The sequence below is a fragment of the Lithobates pipiens genome, unplaced genomic scaffold (assembly GCF_037356315.1).
Source record: "Lithobates pipiens isolate NorthernLeopardFrog02 unplaced genomic scaffold, aLitPip1_a1.2 Scaffold_8, whole genome shotgun sequence".
Lineage (NCBI taxonomy): Eukaryota > Metazoa > Chordata > Amphibia > Anura > Ranidae > Lithobates > Lithobates pipiens.
The window spans coordinates 107,519,520-107,539,563 of record NW_027507903.1 but is presented as its reverse complement, the minus strand read 5'-3'; the positions used below and the strand labels follow the sequence as shown (position 1 = coordinate 107,539,563).

The window sequence follows — 20,044 nt, the reverse complement described above, 5'->3', positions numbered from 1 at the left end:
TGGCTTGCTGTGTGTTGAGACATTATTCTGTGGTATATGTGGGTTTTTTTTTTGTTTTGGATAGGGGCGGGGTAAAACCAGGCACTTTTCTTTTTGCTGTCTGGGTCCCCATGGAGAGAGTCGCCCCCTTATGTGGTGAGCATTGGAGCTAGGATAGAAAATCAAACATTTCACAGCTGTCGCCATAATAACAGGAAAGCTTCCAATGGTGATTTATGTTTCAGGCACAATTGCCTAAGAAATGACTATTTCTGACTTTCTTGCGTGTGTCCTGGACAAGAAGCAAAAAGGAAAACCAAAATGGGACAGAGGCAGGAAGGAAAAAATAAATAAATAAGGGTGCTTTATCCATTACATATGCCACCCATAACAAGAAAAAAAAAAGGAATTTTGACGTACATGTTAAATCCATATCTTAGGGTACAAGAAAAGGGAATCGACCATGAGTTATATGCTGCCATCTGCAGGTGATTGGACACTGGAAAAAGGATGCAGCCCCTAGTGACCCCATATAATGCCACCCACTCAGTGAGGCTTCAGTCTTGTTAGCAAGCACGAGAAGTGGAGAAATTAAGCTCAAAAAGGGGACTGTGCTGTAAGGAATTAAGATAACAGGGGATCAAAGGGCAAGATGTCGTGCTGGCTTGTACCCGAGTGGGTAGGATTATATAGGGACACTAGGGGCCGGACCCTTTTACAAAAGGAGGGTAATTAAACAACCTGGAACCCCAAACACCCCTTATCCTGAGCTCAAACACAACCTATGCCATCCCTTCCATGTCTATAGTTTACCAGATTGCCTATTCAGAATAGGTTGTTTAGTCTGACCTCCCCTGCTTGGGTCTTAGAATTAGGAATTTGTAGCCTGAGAGAAAAACTACCCCTGTGCTGTTGTAAAGCTGATCTAGCTTTTCTGCCATTTTAAATAGCTGGCCCAAAATATATATTATACTAACAGGTGTGCCTGCTGTAGGTTGCCTCAACTAACTACAGTTTGCAACCTTGTGTTCCAGGTGTGAAACAAAACTTCCTGTCTCACACCAGGCACAAAACAGAGTCAGGCTTGAGCAGCACACATAGGCAGTTTTGTATTCTCTCAATGAATTCAAATCTTCCTGATTGGCTGAGACAGAGGTGGGCTGAGGATGTAAAAAAAAAAAGCAAAAGGCATTTTTCCTGCTTCGGATCGGTAGCCTTGTATTTCAGCCTTAGGATCCTGCTCATATGACACACAGTAAGACATTCTGGAGAGCTGATGAATTAGGTTCTCCATGGCATTCACACAGAATATTTGGGCTGAAAATAAAAGTTGTAACTTTGTGTTGTCCACCTCGGGAGAAATTACATCATGAATTTTGTACCCAGTTTGCGCAATCGTGACTAGCAGGTCAGGTCCTGCTTGCGCCAAGTAGGTTTTTAGAAAGATCTTTAAACATCTAGTTACTGAATCTTTAAAGGAGGGGCTACCTTCAATAGGGATCATAGAATAAGTATTTAGCTCAAGAATGGCTGGGTCCAAAGTGGAAATGGACATTTTTATTTATGTTACTTAAGTCCATAGGACACAAGGCTTTAAAACGGTCAGGCAGGGGAAAAAAACCTCTCCAGGTTTGGCCAGTCGCTTGATAAGACTCAACTTGCCTGATTCAATCAGGCAACAGGTGGCAAACGACCAGCTTGCATTATCTGCAGACAATGGCACCCACAAGAGAGTGGAGGTAAGTTTAAGCAATTCAGTACATAGAAAGGAACTTCCAATCCCCAAATCTGAATTAGTAAATGCTATAATACCATAACCTACGACTATTGGAAGTCCCAATGCATATGTGCCCTTAGAGCACAGCACTGCAGTATGTCTTGTAGGATATAGTGTATACTACAGACCCAACAAGACATGTAAGGTAAGAACAAATATGTAAAAGGGGTACAGATGACCCTTTCTTACCTTTTCCATATTGACAATTCCAGCTAGGGTTCAGACTTCACCCATGAGAGCAGGCATAACCACAGAGGGGTCTTCAGGGTTTAAGTGTTACAGGTATTGACCAGGGCCCTGGACCTGTATAGCACCCTGCAGCTAAGTACATTTGTTGAAGCATACATTACAGGGCAGCCCTGTGACTGTGGGGTCTGGATACAGTTCCCAAGGTGTGCTTTAAGGTCACCTGAAACTGCTGGTGAGCCACGAAGGCAGTAAGTAATCTGATCTTGATAAGTGTCAGAGATTATTTGGTTAATTTTTTCAAGAAGACACTAGCAGGGTACTGTTCCAACAAAGCTTTTGCAGCGAGTGTGAAATCACCTGAAGGTAGCAGCATATAAAATAAAGTATGATCTATGAATCAAGGTTTGACTTTAAATTTTAAACATCTAAAAACATTAATATTTCTCATGAATCCATATTTTATCCCATAAGTCTCTCTCACTACCGAGAGCTGCTTTTTCTCATCCGGGAAAAATTATGTGATCCCCTGAAGATTTTGTAAGTTGCCCACTAAAAAAAAAACAAAAAACAAAATGAAGGGTCTATAATTTTTATCATAGGTCTATTTTAAATATCAACCAAAAATCCAGAAAATACACAACATACAAATGTTAAAAATTGAGTTGCAGTTCAGTGCTTAAAATAAGTATTTGATCCCCATGCAAAACATGACTTAGTACTTGGTGGAGAAACCCTTGATGGCAAGCACAGAGGTAAGATGTTTCTTGTAGTTGGTTACCAGGTTTAAACACATCTTCAGGAGGGATTTTGGTCCACTCTTCTTTACAGATCTTCTCTAAATTCTTAAGGTTTCTTGTGTTTTGCTTGGCAACTCAAAGTTTCAGCTCCCTCCATAAATTTTCTATAAGATTAAGCTCTGGAGACTTCTTGAGCCACGTTTTTGTTTCCTTGGCAGCATATTTTGAGTCATTGTCATGCTGGAAGACAAACCCATGAACCATCTTCAGTGTTCTGGCTGCGGGAAGAAAGTTCTCATCCTAGATATTACAATAAATGGCCCCATCCATTGGCCACTCAATGTGGCAAAGTTGGTCTGTACCTTCAGCAAATGGCCCCAAAAGATAGTTTCCACCTCTGTGCTTGACTGTAGGGATGGTGTTCTTAGGTTTGTAGTGAGCATTTTTTTTTCCTCCACATGGCGAGTCTAGTTAATGCCAAAGAGCTCAATATTGGTCTCATCTGACCACATCACTCCCAATCCTTTTCTAAATCATTTAGATGTTCATTGACAAACTTCAGACGGGCCTGTACATTTGCCTTCTTGATGAGGGGAAGCTTGTGGGCTCTGTGGAATTTCAATCCATGGCGGCATATTGTGTTACCAATGGTTTGTTTGGGTCCCAACTGCCTTGCGATCATGCTCCAGACCAACGGCAATAGATGTTATTTTGTAGTTCTTCCATTTTCCAATAATCGATCCAACAGTTGTCTCTTTTTTGCTAAGCTTTTTGCTGATGGTCTCTTAGCCCATTCCAGCTTGTGCAGGTCTACAATCTTGTGCCTGATGTCCTTTGACAGCTCTTTGGTCTTGCCCATGACGGCAAGGTTTGAATGGAAGAAAAATTCTGTGGACAGGTTTTTATGCACATAATGAGTTGTCATTAGGAGCACCTTCTTAAAGTTTAAGTAAACCCCCCCTATCGTTTTCAGCCAAGGAAGCTGCCATCTTTGCCTCTGTTTAATCAAGAGCTGTCATGATGCTGCACATGTGATCAGTTATGACACCAGCCATTGGATGGTTTTACAGTTTGGTTGAGAGCACAACCAATGGGAGTGTTACATTTGTGGCACATGCCGGAAATTAAACTGTTTTATGGATGAGTTTGCTTCCGCTTGAAATTGACAGGACTAATTCGTGTACTACATACTGTAGCCAGTCTGTGGGAGTTAGAATTATTGTTGGTTGGTAGAAGATCAAATACGTTTTGCTTACAGAACTGCAACTCAATTTACAACATTTGTATTGTGTTTTTTGGTTGATATTCCGTTTCTATCATTTAAAATGATAGACCCTTCATTGCTTTGTAAGTGGGCAAACTTACAAAATCTGCAGGGGATCTAATTAATTAATTTTCCCTACTGTATATCACCGTTAAAACCAGATAGAATGTAGTGGCACTTTAGGAAACCCTAAATCATGTAATAATCTTTGTTGTTTTCTACGGGCAACGTCAACAAATTAACATGCATGCAGAAAAATAAAGCTGTACAATATCTTTAGTGAGTTGAGCAAAACTGCCTGCACACTAAACACAGGCACAGGGAATACATTTCTATGTAAACACTTACTGGTTGAGCAAATAGCGGAGTTTTATAGCAAAGCATGTTGCACCGGAGGTCTGCTATTCTAGGTAAGGGATGTGGGGGAAGCCATACAGTATTTTTTCTGTGAAGTACACATGTATTTTAAGCGTTTACCATTACAGAGCTCAGCTTTCCACATATGTAGACTTAAAAAATAATAATTTGCACACATACAGGAGACCACCACTTTGATAAACAAAAGCGTAATACAAACTTGTGTATTTTTTTTTTCATTAAAACTGAAAGAAAAAAAAATCAACTTTGCCACAAAGACTTAAAATCTGTATGCAAAAAAAAGGAAAAAAAAATAGCTACATAACAGAAATATAACTTTACATCTTTATACAGATACGTACGAGGGTTGCCGAGGTGAGAAGGATTTTGTTCCCCAATCACCCACATTAAAGGTGTAAGGGGTAAAGTTTATTTCATATACAATAAGTTCTGTTTACAACCAAGCAATACAAAAGAACTTTATTGGAAAACTTCCAGAAAGGGTTAAATACATTTTTTTTGTATTTTTATTGAAATTCCTTCAAGTCACCTCTTGGTATGAAGAGGTGTCACTACCAGAGAGTTGATGCCTAAAAAATGTTTTGATATCAATGTGCATCTTTATAGGGTGGTGGGAGATTGACGACTCTGAGAATAATCCCCTTAAAGATTGCATTACAAAAATAACTGGACAGTCCCAGATAAATGAAGTTGAACTTAACCAAGAACAGAGAGGTCACTGAGACAGTTTTGCTGGCAGAAGACAGAGTACTAGACATAGATGGTTACAGTACCAACGAGCTGTTGGAAAATAGCAGCAGTCTGGATGACCCCATAATGACAACTGTATGTCATCTTCTGCATTCTCAAAGTATGATGCGCTCGACTGAAAAACCTACTTTTTCACCTAAATATAATTTCCCATAACTGTATCTACAGGGGAAAGAGTTTGACTTTACATTTATAAGACACTTAATGAAGGTCATGACTCATCTGGGATTCTCCTTATAGATATTTAAATACATTTTACTCCCTGTGGCCACAAAGGGATTTCTCACATGTGGTGATCACTTTCCTGGAGTCACAAATGCTTTTATTGTTGCCATCTAAAATAAGGGTGCCTGTAAACACAACCCAGAATTCAACAAAGTGCATCTTTTTAACAGAGGGACACAATCCTTACAGGTTTTATCATTCTCTTGTATGAGAACACGTATCTCCTGCAGATAAACGGGTACACAATGTACTTTGCATGCTCTCTAATAAAAAATATTTTGAAATATTAAATGAAGGCCAACCAGTGGGGCTTTCTTGCTGATCCAAGACAAGCATCCTGCCATATTTAGTGGTTAAACAGATCTAAAATTCACATGTGAAATATATCTCCCCATTTTTTAGATTAGTGTCTTACAAAAGAACCTTACCAGGTATATACACACACACATTATACACAGCCAAAGGGCATAACTGGGAGTCCTGAATTGTTACATCAATGTCTTCATGCCTCCGTATAATTATAATTAAAACTATTTCATTTGTCTGATTTTTTTTAGGGGATTATCAAAACAGGAGGTTAAGAGATTTATGGTTAATATTTGTGTTGTTTGATTAAGAAGAAAAAGCATTGGTGGGGACAAGTTGAGTAGTGCCTCAGAACTGCTCAGACAGTGCAAAGGGACATTAACTTTTAGCCTGTAGGCGCACAAAAGAGTACCCTCTGTATCTCTAGGTGGTTGGCCATTGTAGCACAAAACACCAAGTTCTAGTAACTGCCATGACAAAATGCAGATATCAGAAAAGAGAAATAAGGAACTGAATGATATTGAAAATAAACAGCTCCAGAACAATCATTCCCAGAATGTTTTAAACAAAACCGAATACCCCCATATTATGTAGATGCCATGTATGCAAAACCCTCCCTTGACCTGCGTAACCTGTGAAAATCAGATGCCTGAGCATGTGGTCAAAACAAATCTATAAACTGATGAGTCATGGTTGATGGAGTGTCAACGGGACAGGAACAAACTCGTCATAATAACTTGAAAATAACATTTAACCAAAGTCTGTAGGCACAGGATGCATTTTCCCGACCTTGAATGTTTCACAATTTGACTGAGGTGTTTGAAGCTGTGCACTCATATGCACTATGAAAAAGGTTAAGTCTTCTCCTCACAGCCCAGTTCACTGGAGAAATGCAAGAATAAATACAGTCATGTTTTGCAAAACCAGGTCTCCATAGAATAGGAGGAGGAGAGCTGAGCTTTTGGAGGGGCAACAATTAGACTTGTATGTCCTGGATCTGAAGAGGAACTGAAGAGCCCTTGGTGGAAACACCATTCAACTGCGCCAACTCATCCAGATGTGTCCTGTGATCCAGTCACATGACTTGTGTAGACAGGGACCTTGACAAATTTTTATCTGGAGAGAAAAATAAAGGCATAGTCAGAGTGGGCCCCCTGAAACAAAATATGTTTAAAGGCGAACTTGAAGCAGATATAAAAACCAACCAATGCATGCAGTTATGTATTATTGCCATTTCAAATGTAGCCAACGTAAGCAATTTTACTTGTTGTCAATCTCTTGTCCTTTTCATAGCAGCAGACTAAAGAGGGTGGGAGCAGACCTAGGGGCAGCTGTGATGTGCTATATGCACATTTGTTCATAGAATAAGTGCTAACAGTGTTGAAAAATCTGTATATCCAGTGTCCAACTACAGGCTAGGGGTGCATAGGTGACCCAAGGTATATTGCTTGAGTGCAGCAGAAAAAAAAAAATGTAATTAACCTGGTCATGCCGTCTGTCGAGGCTGTGTAAACCCTGGGACTGTATGGTCAGAAATATAAATGTGTGCAGTAAAACAACTCATATATGAATTTCAACTATGTATTTAATTGCTTGTCTGGAGCTGGGTTTTACTCAATGGTTGTCTAGATGATGTAGAACAGATAGAGCAGTGCAAGTCTGCACATCTATAGAGCATAAATTGTGCATAGTCTCTGCAAGACAAATGTCTTCACAGACAAATTTTTCAGTTTCCCGCATGCTTCCTTTTTTTTCATCTTCTTGAATAAAATAGACCTTCATTATCAAACTGCCTGAAGGATGGGATGTTCTTATTGACAATGGCACCCAAATTGTCCTTTTCAACCTCTCATACTTTATTGGGTGAAAACAACGTAGAATCTAGTTGAAAATGCTAACCAGTACACTTCTCTCTTCTAGATACAAACACTTTAGTTTATTTCACAATCTGTTTTCAATAGTATATAGCATTATTTTAACCGGTTCCCGACTGGCCGCTGCAGTTTAACGGCTCCCCTGGGTGAACCGCCGTAGCTGTAGGTCAGCCCTTTAAGACTCTGTAGGAGGCGCATGCCCAGAGCAGATGCAAGTGCCCGGTGGGTGCGATGACCGCAGAGCACCCGCGATTGATCGTGACAGGGCGAGAACCGGGATCTGTGTGTGTAAACACACAAATCCTGGTGCTCTCAGTGGAGATTAGAGAGATTGTATGTTCATACTAAGTATGAAAACCGATCTCTCTTCTCCCCTAGTCAGTCGCACACCCCCCAAAGTTAGAACACATCTAGGGAACGCAGTTAACCCCTTGATCCCCCCTAGTGTTAACCCCTTCAGTGCCAGTTACATTTATACAGTAACCAGTGCATTTTATAGCAGTGATCGCTGTATAATTGTCAGTGGTCCCAAAAATGTGTCAAAAGTGTCCTATTTATCCGCGGCGATATCACAGTCCTGACAAAAATCGCAGATCACCACCATTACTGGTAAAAAAATATATAATAATAATAATAATAAAAATGCCATAAATCTATTGCCTATTTTGTAGATGCTAAAACTTTTGCACAAACCAATCAATATACGCTTATTGCGATTTTTTTTTATACCAACAATATGTATAAGAATACATATTGGCCTAAACTGAGGAAAAATTATTTTTTTGGGGAAAAAAAATTGGGATAGTTATTATAGCAAAAAGATAGTGTTTTTTTTCAAAATTGTCGCTCTTTTGTTTATAGCGCAAAAAAGAATAAAAAACGCAGAGGTGATCAAATACCTCCAAAACAAAGCTCTATTTGTGGGTAAAAAAGGGAATTTTTTAAGTACAGTGTCGCACAACCACGCAACTGTCAGTTAAAGCAGTGCTGTATTGCAAAAATGGCCTGGCCATTGAGCAGCCAAATCTTCTGGGGCTCGAGTGGTTAAACAGGTAGATGTGCTCAGCAAATTTTACCTTTGGCTTTACCTTACAGAAAGGTTTTTTGTTTTCGTGAGCAGATGTGGAAAGACTACCGTATATACTCGAGTATAGGTCGATCCGAATATAAGCCGAGGCCCCTAATTTACCACAAAAAAAATGGGAAAACTTATTGACTCGTGTATAAGCCGAGGGTGAGACATGCCTGTCCATCTCTGTGTCCATCCCTGTGTGTCCAGCCTACCTGTGTCCTGTGCCTCTTTGTCCTTCTGCAGCCTGTGTCCTTCTGCAGCGATCTGCATGTAAAAACATACGGCGGCCATGCCAGGATCGCCGCACCTCTTCTCCTCGTCTGTGACAGACGGCGGCCATTCCACTGTTCAAAAGCCGCGCCTCCGTCTGTGATAGGCGGAACACTCAATTTCCCAGCAGTCAGTGTTCTGCCTATCACGGACATCCTCTCATCCTCGTCCGTAGTATGAGGATGAGTGGATGTCCGTGATAGGCGGACCACTGACTGCTGGGAAATTGAGTGTTCCGCCTATCACAGACAGGGAGGCGCGGCTTTTGAATAGTGGAATGGCCGCCGTCTGTCTGCACGACACGCTGATCGGGTAGACAGACGGCGGTGACTCGAGTATAAGCCGAGGGGGGCACTTTCAGCCTAAAAAAAGGGGCTGAAAATCTCGGCTTATACTCGAGTATATACGGTAATCAAAATATTTTTTATGTTTCCATGCTATATGCACAACTGATATTGCCAGTTAAACAGTAATTCATTACAGAACATGTCAGGGTTGAGATGTTTAAGTTAAAGAGGCAAACATTTCTAAGCACTATTTTATACTGTACAAACTTATTATTATTATTTTTTTTTTAAATAGTATTTATTTGCATTTTCTTGTACAACAAAAAAAAAAAAAACTTGACATACAAATAAAATCAAGTAGTTACAGGATCTCTTATTGTCAGTAATCAGTACTGACGTGACGATGAAGGATGAAGCATCTAAATGCACAACATGGTACATGACTACATTTGTTAAACTGCACATTTTACACACACACACACACACACACACACACACACACACACACACATATATATATATATATATATATATGATAAATAATACTCCATACACATGAAGTCTTGATAGGTGTCAGTGATGCTCTTTCTACTCAAAACAAGACAAGAAAGAAAGCTTGTGTGCTTCTTGCTAGACTGCTAGGAAAGCTGTCTGGTTCAAGAGACATCTAAGAACCATTATATAATGTTATGACAATAGCCTGTACACAAATTTAGATATTTAGTTGTTTAGATAAACTGTCTGGAGGACACAAGCTTCAGGATACTAGAGGAATACATACAAGTAAAGGTGCAGCTAAACCAAAAAAAAATAAAAATTTGAATACTAAACATGGCAGAATAACTAGAAACTTACAATTTTCACCTCCGCGGGGGTGGGTAAAGTGATGGAGCGGAACCCTGCTGACTTGCTACAATGGGTGTAGATGACAAACCTGCAATCAGAAAAGGTACTTAAATATGATATATATTTTTAAATCTGGAAATCAAAACAAAATCTTTGCCTCGCCTTTTAAACAGAGTGAGGAAGAATAGGAACCATTGCGCTTTTATTGCTATCTGAATTCTTGCTTGGAAAATTTCCCCTCATTTCCAGTCCAGATGGCCCCTGCCTCTTGAAACAAAAACCTCACAAGGTTAAGTGACCAGAATTTTTCCCCACTTCAAAAATAGGAAATACATTTGGCTGCAGTTTCATTTTAATGGTTTAGACTACCATACCTTTAGACCCCTTTCACACTGAGGTGCTTTACAGGTGCTAGAGCGCTAAAAATAGTGCCTGTAAAGAGCCGCTTCTTTCACACTGGAGCGGTGCGCTTGCAGGACGTTAAAAAAAAACTCCTGCAAGTAGCATCTTTGGAGTGATGAAGGAGCGATGTATACACCACTCCTGCCTATTGAAATCAATGGGGCAGCGCGGCTATACCACCGGCAGCGCTGCTGTAGTAGCGCTTTGCAGTGGTTTTAACCCTTTCTGGGCCACTAGTGGGGCACTTTTACCCCCCACTAGCCGAATAGCGCCACAAAATTGACGGTAAAGCGCCGCTATTTTTAGCCACCGCACCCACCGCCCCAGTGGGGCCTTAGAAAGTGAAAGCTCGTGACTAAAACAACTCTTTAAAGTACAAGCGTGGCCAAAAGTTTTGAGAATGACACAAATATTCATTTTCACTAGTCTGCTGACTCAGTGTTTTTAGATCTTTTTGTTAGATGTTACTATGATACACTGAAGTAGAATTTCAAGCAATTCATAAGTGTTAAATACAACGATAATTGCATTACGTTTATGCAGAGTCAATATTTGGAGTGTTGACTGTTCCTTTTGTTGGCAAACTTGTTTATTATTTAAATATAACAAAGATTGACAAATTGAGTACATACAAGGTTGGTGGTACAATATTCAAATAGCAATAAAACGAAAAATATTGATTTATGAACAGGATGACTATATAACAATGTAAAAATGTAACGAGTACAGCAATGAATAAAGCAATAAAGTATTACATCAAAAGCATTAGAAAATTCCATCAGAAGGAAAAAAGTAAGCTGGTGACTATTGGGTTCATTTTGCAAGAGCAGTAATAAGGAGCTCAATCGAATAGCTTTATTTTAAAAACAGAAGAGATAATGTGTATATAAGTACCACGCAATATTAAAAGAAAGGTAGAAAACAAAAAATATGAGTAGAGAGAAGAGGGTAGAAAAAAAGGGGGGGGGAAGGGGAGGGGGGCGGTTTACAAGTGGTGATGCGATCCCAAATGAATAGAAATGATAGTCAAGGCAAATGGAGTACAACTACCAAGGCAATAATAATTTGTCATCAAAGTCTGGAGGTAAACAATGCTCAACCCAAGGAAACCAGTTTTTCAAATTGACGATCCAATCTCTTTCGATTGCTTCAATTTAGAATGAATAAGAGCTTTATTAGTTCTGTGTATGGTTTCAGCTGGAATTAAATATTTAGTTTTCCATGCCTTAGCAATGGTTTATTTTGCGGCTGTTCGGAGCTCTAAAAGAAGGCAAAAATGATTCTGTGTGATTCCATCAGGTTTCAGGTTTAATAGGGCTGTAGCAGGATTGGGCTGTATAGGTGTAAAAAAGAGGTTGCCTTCCAGAATTTTTGGGCAATCCCACCAAATATGACAAGTGCCAGACTCTGAACAGCCACGAAAACAAGCTCCAGGGTAATCAGAAGCATATTTCGATATTCTAGCGGAAAGCAAATACTAATGGGTTAGCACCTTAAAGTTAGTTTCCACAACATTAGAAGAAGCAGACTTAGTGGTGGACCATATGACAAGTCAGTAGCATTAAATGAGCAAATAAGGTCTGGTTCCCATTTGAAGACATACAAGGGGTGACCAGTGTTAGTACTAGATAAAATTTGCTTATAGAGAACGGAAACAAATCCTCTAGCATGAGGGTCAGAAATACATATGCGCGACATCTGGGATAGTTGGGAGTTGGAATTGAGATAAGGTTGGAAACATTTTTTGATTTGCAAATATCGGAACAGTTCAGATTGAGGAAGTCCAAATTTATCACAAAGTAGGAAAAGAATGTATGGAGGAGGCAGATACCAAATTATATAAAAACTGGATAAATTAGCTTTATTCCATGCTTTGAAATAATTAGGAACGATCCAGGCAGGGTAAAAGGCTGGATTTTTAACAAAAGAAAAGGGCGGTAAATGAGGAGATTGAAGGCCAAGAGAAGTCTTGAATCTGTCCCAGATGGATGAAGAATGTTTTGTGATAGGATTGCGAACGAAAGTACAATCAGTTGGTCTTAACCATATCATGTTAGATACTGAAATAGGGTCACACTCAAACTCAATTGTTACCAATAAAGGAATTTCTTTAATTGCATGGTATTCTGGTAATTGTGCAAGGAGTGCAGCACGATATGAAGCAGAAATATTTGGGAGACCTAAACCTCCGCAGCATTGTGGGAGACAGACAGTGGATTTAGAGGTTCAGGGTTTCGTTTTACCCCAGATAAAGGAGATAATTCTACGCTGTATAAGTCGTAAAAAAATAGATGGAACTTGGATTATTATTATACACGATTTATCTAGCGCCAACAGTTTACGCAACACTTTACAATGTATAGGGGGGGGGGACAACACAATTACAGTACAATACAAAAGGTACAGGAGGGCTCTGCTCATAGAGCTTACATTCTAAAGGGAGAGGGTGGTGGTACAAAAGGTAATATCTGACTCTAAAAACCTGAGTAATATAGCCATCTTAATTACATACATTTTGACTATCCAGGATAGAGGGATGGAGGACCATTGTGATAATAATTCAGTAACCCGTTTTAGCAATGGAGGAAAGTTAGTTGAGTAGAAATCAGTTATCTTAGGATTGAGTTGTATTCCTAGGTATGGAAGTCTATGAGGTGTCCAAGATAAGCAAAGTGAATCTTTAGCAAGCTGAAGGTCTGAAGGAGGCAAGATAAATATTGAGTCCAGTCAATTTTTGATAGTTAACCGTTAAGCCCGAAATGTCTGCAGAATGGTTTAGGATAGAGAGGAGATTAGGTGCTTTGATATGGGGAGATCACATGAAGAGTAAGCTGTCATCTGCAAAAAGACATACTTTATGGCGACATCCATCTTTTATGTTTGGATCAGATCAAAATGAAATGGGCCAAGGGTTCATTAAGGAGTGCAAATAGGAGGGCGAAGAAAGGATATCCTTAACGGGTGCTTCTTCCAATAGGGAAAGGGTCTGATTTAAAACCAGCATATTTGATAGATGCATTCGGCTTGTCGTATAAGGATGAAATCCACTTCAAAAAGTGCAGTCCAAGCCCCCATTTTTGAAGAATATATTGTAAGTATGGCCATGAGACAGTGTCAAAAGCTTTTCTTATATCAAATGATAGGTAAAAAAAAAAAAAAACCCACACAGGTAGAAGGTAGAAGTCTGGATTTAGAAACATGGGTGAGTAAAGAAACTCTACGAATATTATCACTTGATGGGCGCAAGTCCGCCTATTACTTGATTCAAACGGGTTGTAAGTATTTCAGCTAAAAGTTTAATGTCAATAATAACCACTTCAATACAAAGCACTTGTATACCTTCCTGCCGAGACCAATTTTCAGCTTTATCACACTTTGAATGATAATTGCATGGTCATGCGACGCTGTACCCAAACAACATTTTTATAATTTTTTTCCCCACAAATAGAGCTTTCTTTTGGTGGTATTTGATCACCTCTGGGGTTATTTTTTATTTTTTGCGCTAAAAATAAAAAAAAAACAGGAAATTTGGAAAAACAAAAATAAGTTTTTCTTCGTTTCTGTTACAAAACAAAACTTTGTAAATAACTACGTTACGTTACGCTGGCAGGCATCACTGATGGGCAATGATTGCCATGCCTGGTGTGATATAGTGGGCTTACTTGGTGGTCATGGGTGGGCATCCCTGGTGGCCATCCTCAGGGTTAGGGGCTGTACTGATAATCAAACCCCCCCCCACTCCTTGTCAGGAGAGCAGCCCATCTGTCAGCGCGAGTAGAGGAAAAGCCGATACATGGCTTTTCCTGTTTACACTGTGATCAGCTGTGATTGGACACAGCTAATCACGTGGTAAAGAGCCTCCGTAAGTGGCTTTTTACCTTGATCAGAGATGTGGTGTGTCAGACACACCACACCACCAATCAACGCGACTTATGCTGCTGGACATCAGGATAATGAAACCACTTCTCAACCGTCATTTTGCTATATGGCGGGTGAGAAGTGGTTAAGAAGCGAAATAGGACAGTAATTTGTCCAGGAGGTTGTATCAGATTTATATTCTAAATGAAAAGAGTGTCCCCTCAACAACGTATTGAAGGACTTGGAATAGGAGATAATATATCAGGCAATTTCATATAGTAGGAAGCAGAAAATCCATCTGGGCGTGGACGTTTATTACGTTTAAAAGCCTTAAAGCTGCAATGACTTCTGTTGCAGAGATGGGACATTCAAGTCATCATCGGTGGGTTTGTGAGAGTGTTGGAAGGGTAAATTGTGAAAAAAAGGGAGTCAGCAGCAGCATGGTCAAAATTATGGTTGGAATCTCGTTGAAGTAATCCCAGGAGACATTGCGGCTAATGCACCCGACATCTCGCGAGATTTCGGGTGCTACAGCCGACATCTCGCGTGATTTGGGTTATCACAGCCGAGATCTCGCGAGATCTCGGCTGTAATAACCCAAATCACGCGAGATGTCGGCTGTAGCACCCGAAATCTCGCGAGATGTCGGGTGCATTAGCCGCAATGTCTCCTGGGATTACTTCAACGAGATCCCAGGAGACAGTGCGGGCTTCAGCAGGAAATGACGCTGATCCCCGCAAGAGACCGCCCATCGCCGCAGGGGTTTAAAATAAATTACTACAGATTACAAAAGGTAGGTGAATCCAAAAAAAAAAAAAACAGGTGGCATTATGAAATATTTGAACTAGAGGCAACAGAATGGGCAAATGTTTTATTATGAGTGCAGAACCCCTTTAAGGGAGGTTTCTTAGTCCTCGGTGGTGATTTTAATGTCAGTCCTGACCCCTTACTTGACACTAGAGTTGCACGATTCTGGCCAAAATGAGAATCCCAATTTTTTTGCTTAGAATAAGAAGATCACGATTCTTGCAACGTAAAATCTTTAACATTATACAAAAAAAAAAAAAAAAAGGGCTAACTGTACTGGTTATTTATAAAAAAAAATTTAACTAATGAAAGTAATTTATTCCCAAAAAACTGCATATAACTACATATAATGTTTGGAGGTTATAAGTAATTTTCTAGCAAAAAAAAAAAAAAAGATTTTAACTTGAAACCAACAAATGTCAGAAAAAGGTTTAGTGTTTAAACTTTTTTCACTTACACACAAAGTCTATTCCATTAACAAATTGTTACAATGCTTATACTTAAGTTCAACTGGTAAAGAATGTTTTGATTCTATTTCCTTCCTTTCTTTTGATGGCTGTGGCTTCAGAAAAGCAAAGAGAATTCTTTGTATAGAAAGTATTGGGGAACACTTTAGTAAAGATTGCAATAACGATTCTTGACGATTAATCATGCAGCGCTACTTGACATGTCCCACACCCGACCCTCATGCTCTTATGCCTTCCTCAAAAAATTTCGCTAGGCCCTTCAGTCACACCTCCTGATCGATAGTTTGAGGGTGCTTCACCCCACGGGCAGGGGCTTTAGTTACTACTCCAAAGTACACAATGTATATACCCAATTGGATCACATCTATGTAGACCACCCTACACTCGAGCTTCTGCAGTCTGCTTCCATTGGGAACATAATATCTGATCACGCTCTGGTAACGATGGCTTTCACCTTACCGTCTGGCACCCTCAGGGCCTGGATGTGGAGGCTAAACAAGAACCTGTTGGATGATACTGCAGTGGCAGCTAGGGTAGCGGATGCCATAACTCATTTCAAACAAAACACCACAGAAGACCTCAGTAAAGGTATAGTGTGGGAGGGTCACAAGGTGCTAGTCAGAGGGGAACTGATCTCTTTATGCTCCAAGCTATAAAAAAACGCGTCAAGCAAATTCCAAAAAGGTTCTTGATACCCTCCAAAAGGCAGATCTCCAACATAAACATAGTGGAGACCCTGAGGCACTGAAGAAACTGAGGGAACTGTTCTTGCGGTTGTTAGATCGCCAAGCACGTAAGCAAGCTAGACACGTCTCATAAATACTATGAACATGGCAATAAATGTGGTTGTATGCTCGCAAGGGCTCTTTGAAAGACGCACGCTGAGGCATACGTGCAGAAGCTTCACTGCCCCTCAGTCGAAATTGTGGGCCAGTCTTCTAAAATTGCCTTAGAGTTTCAGGAATATTGCTCCCAACTGTACAACTTAACCCCTGACCTGCCCCTGAATGCTCAGGAGCCCAGATCCATGGCCATCCAGGAATATCTGGCTTCGGCCGATGTTCCTCCCTTGATCACAGATAAATGTGCCACGCTGGAGCTGATGGATACACCAAGGCGTACTTATAAGGATTTATGTCCCCTCTTGGTGACCCCTATGTATACTAACTCCATAGCCGAGGGCAATACTATTCCCCCAGAGGTGCTGCTGGTTCACATCTCAGTACTTCCAAAAGGCAGCAAAGACCCTACAGTCCCTCAGAGTTACTGCCCCATAGCCCTCCTTAAAGAGGGCTCATTATGAATAACTTACCTGAGAACGAAGCCCCCGAAGCAGTCCTCCGTCTTCCTCTTCGCCGCTGCCACGTATCCCAGAGTGACTTCTCACTGTGATTCGCCGGAGCCACAATGACGTCACTCCCGCGATCTGCGGCCTGCCCAGTGTGTCGTTGTCTAGGGCGCATGCGCCGTAGACAGCGGTGGCTGTCTTCAGGTAAATATCTCCTAAACCGTATAGGTTTAGGAGATATTTCTTGGACCTACAGGTAAGCCTTAATCTAAGCTTACCTGTAGGTCAAAGTGGTTTGTAAGGGTTTACAACCACTTGCAGGTAACCATGGTTAATACAGGAAGAACAATGATTTCAAGCACCACAATCCTTTTAAAAGAGATGTTTTTTTTGTTTTTTTTATAGATTCATACTTACCTAGGTGGATGCAGCATCAGACCGATTGCTGCACCTGTCCCCTGCCGCCTCTTCACGGAGAACCAAGCCATCGCACATCGCCAATGGCTCGGTTCTCTCACCTCCCCGAGCAGAGAAATGCTGCCTGTCAGTTAGCATCTCTCCTGCTCTGCTCCTCTGCGCACATTGGAGCTCTGAGCTGTAGAGGGGCGGGGAGCAAAACTAATTGCACTCCTGTGACTAATAGGAGAAGCCCAGCCTAAAAAGCTCAGGCTGGACATCTTCTTTAAAGTTTCCAGTCTGCTATTTTAACTCGATCAGCATTACAGAGTAATTTCCAGCCTTGTCCTCGTCAACAGTGGCACTTGTGTTAATGAGAAAATCATTGACATGATTAGGGGCACCACCCCCCCAGCCACGCACCCGGCCCCTTTCAGGATGCCGGATGTATGAATTCCAATGGGGTGGCCCCAATAGGCTTCAAAATAGGGTTGGGCTCGGGGCGCAGAGCACTGCGCTACGAGCCTACCCAGGTGTGTTACAATACCGAATGTATGGTCTCTATTGAAACACTGATCCTCCTTTTGGCCAATCAGGAAGTGGTGCCACTGTTTACCGCCAGGTACGTGGTCAGCATTGTGCTTGCTAGTTCACAAGCCTGTAACTTTACACTTAATAGCTTAAGTTATTACTAAAATTTGTAATAATCAAATGCAGAGGCAATTATTTATGACGAAAAGTATATATATATATTAAAGGGCAACCGTAATGCTGATGCAGCCTGCGATGAAATGGAGTAGGACACTCCTGGCTTAGAGGAACTAAATCTTTGAATATTAAAGCGGTAATAACCCCAAAACAAAAAAGTAATATATTGCAGCTCATCTTTACCTACCAATCCTTCGATTTGGTGTGGCTGCTTTTGGTTTTCTTAGTCCACCCCCCCCCCCCCTCCCCCTCCTTGGTTTTCACCTGGTGATCTAGCCATTAACACACCTTCTGTATTAGAGTTGCCCACTCTGGTTGGATGAGTACATGGACACCTTTGGACAGCAGTATTGTTAATCTAGGGGAGGGAGTGTTAAATGTACCAGCAGGTTTAATTACACCAACAAGCTGAAGTTAATTTCCAGCTAATACTCTAAACTGTTACAGCAAACACTTTTTTTTTTAGATAAAAGTTTTACATAAATAGATGAAAGCAGACCATTGTAATCACCCTTGTCAGTATTAAATTGCTTGTCTCATCGCTGTAACTGATATATCTGTAGGAGAACTTGTTCTGTTGAAAAACTACTAACTTAATGGCAGGAACACCAGATAAAAATCAAAAATAAAAAGGAAAGCATAACAAAGAAAACAAATGCAGCAATCACATCTAAGAAGTGCTTAGCTGCAATATAATTAAGGTTTGTTTTTGTGTCTAATACTGCTTTAAACCCTTACAATTCACTGTTTGCTACAGGTAAGCCTATAATAAGGCTTACCTGTAGCTACCCCGGATATCGCCTAAACCTACACGGTTTAGGAGAAATCCCCTGCATCTGCATGTGCTGATGTCATCGGGATATGCGCACTGAAGTAATGGCATGTACATGCCGTTTACTTCAGTGTGTGCAGTTACTGGTGGCACCCGTGCACATGGCAGTCACAGTGCTGAGCCATGATACCCGGAATTAACTCCGGGTAGAACTGTCGCCGGCTGGTGCGGTGTACAAGCACCGCAGTGGGGGCTTCGATCTCAGGTATTACATAATGATCTTGTATGCTATGCATACTAGCTCATTATGCCTTTGTCTTGCAGGTCTTTTTTTTCATGTGGGTTTACAACCACTTTAAATTTCCACACATGAAAAAACTTCTCTACAGTGGCATAAACAGTAATATAAAATTACTCATGGGCTACCGTGGATGATAAGTTCTTATAATTTCGTATCCTCACAAATTGATCCTACAAACTTATCTTATCGTGTGTGTGCGTGTAGGATAATATGTTGCCAACAAAAATGAATTGCCTGCACACTGTTTCCAGCCCAAACGCAACTCCATACCATTGGATGACAGAAGCGCACAATGGTCTTAAAGTGGAAAAAAAAATTTTTATTGAAAAAAGAAAACAAAAATTTTGAAAACCATTTATCATTTTCCTTCCACTATACAACTATGTGCCACTTTGTGTTGGTCTATTACATAAAATCACAAAATACATTTAAGTTTTTGGTTGTAACCTGACAAAATGTGGAAGATTTCAAGGGGTATGAATACTTTTTCAAGCCACTGTGTATACTGCCAACAGTTCACACTAGGGGTCCAATGGATCAAAAAACTCACAGATCGGATCGTTCCTCGGATCAGAGTCACGGATCGGATCATTTTTCGGATTAGCAAATAATAATTTAATTTGCAAAAACCTGTGAAAATTCCACCACCATATAGTCCCCACTGTAATATCCACAATCTCCCCCACTGTAATATTGGCCGAGTATGTCTGGGTACGGCTGCGAATGGCTGGGTACGGCTGAGCATGGCTGGGTATCGCCGAGTATTGGCAGGCAGCGCATCATCGCCGAGTATTGGCAGGCAGCGCATCATCGCCGAGTATTGGCAGGCAGCGCATCATCGCCGAGTATTGGCAGGCAGCGCATCATCGCCGAGTATTGGCAGGCAGCGCATCATCGCCGAGTATTGGCAGGCAGCGCATCATCGCCGAGTATTGGCAGGCAGCGCATCATCGCCGAGTATTGGCAGGCAGCGCATCATCGCCGAGTATTGGCAGGCAGCGCATCATCGCCGAGTATTGGCAGGCAGCGCATCATCGCCGAGTATTGGCAGGCAGCGCATCGCCGAGTATTGGCAGGCAGCGCAATGCCGA

The 20,044-nt window shown here is 41.0% G+C and overlaps 1 protein-coding gene across 5 annotated transcripts in view; it reads right to left on the bottom strand.

The window, feature by feature from the left end:
- Positions 1-4,513: 4,513 nt before the first annotated feature.
- ZNF609 (zinc finger protein 609) overlaps positions 4,514-20,044 on the bottom strand; it is a 183,859-nt gene continuing 168,328 nt past the window's right edge. For all 5 annotated transcript variants that reach the window (XM_077472283.1, XM_077472282.1, XM_077472285.1 and 2 more), the window contains 2 exons: positions 9,964-10,042; positions 4,514-6,721 (listed from right to left, as the gene is read on the bottom strand). In XM_077472283.1, the coding sequence (XP_077328409.1) occupies positions 9,969-10,042 (74 nt within the window). In that variant the 3' untranslated portion in view covers positions 4,514-6,721; positions 9,964-9,968. The remainder of the gene's footprint in view (positions 6,722-9,963; positions 10,043-20,044) is intronic.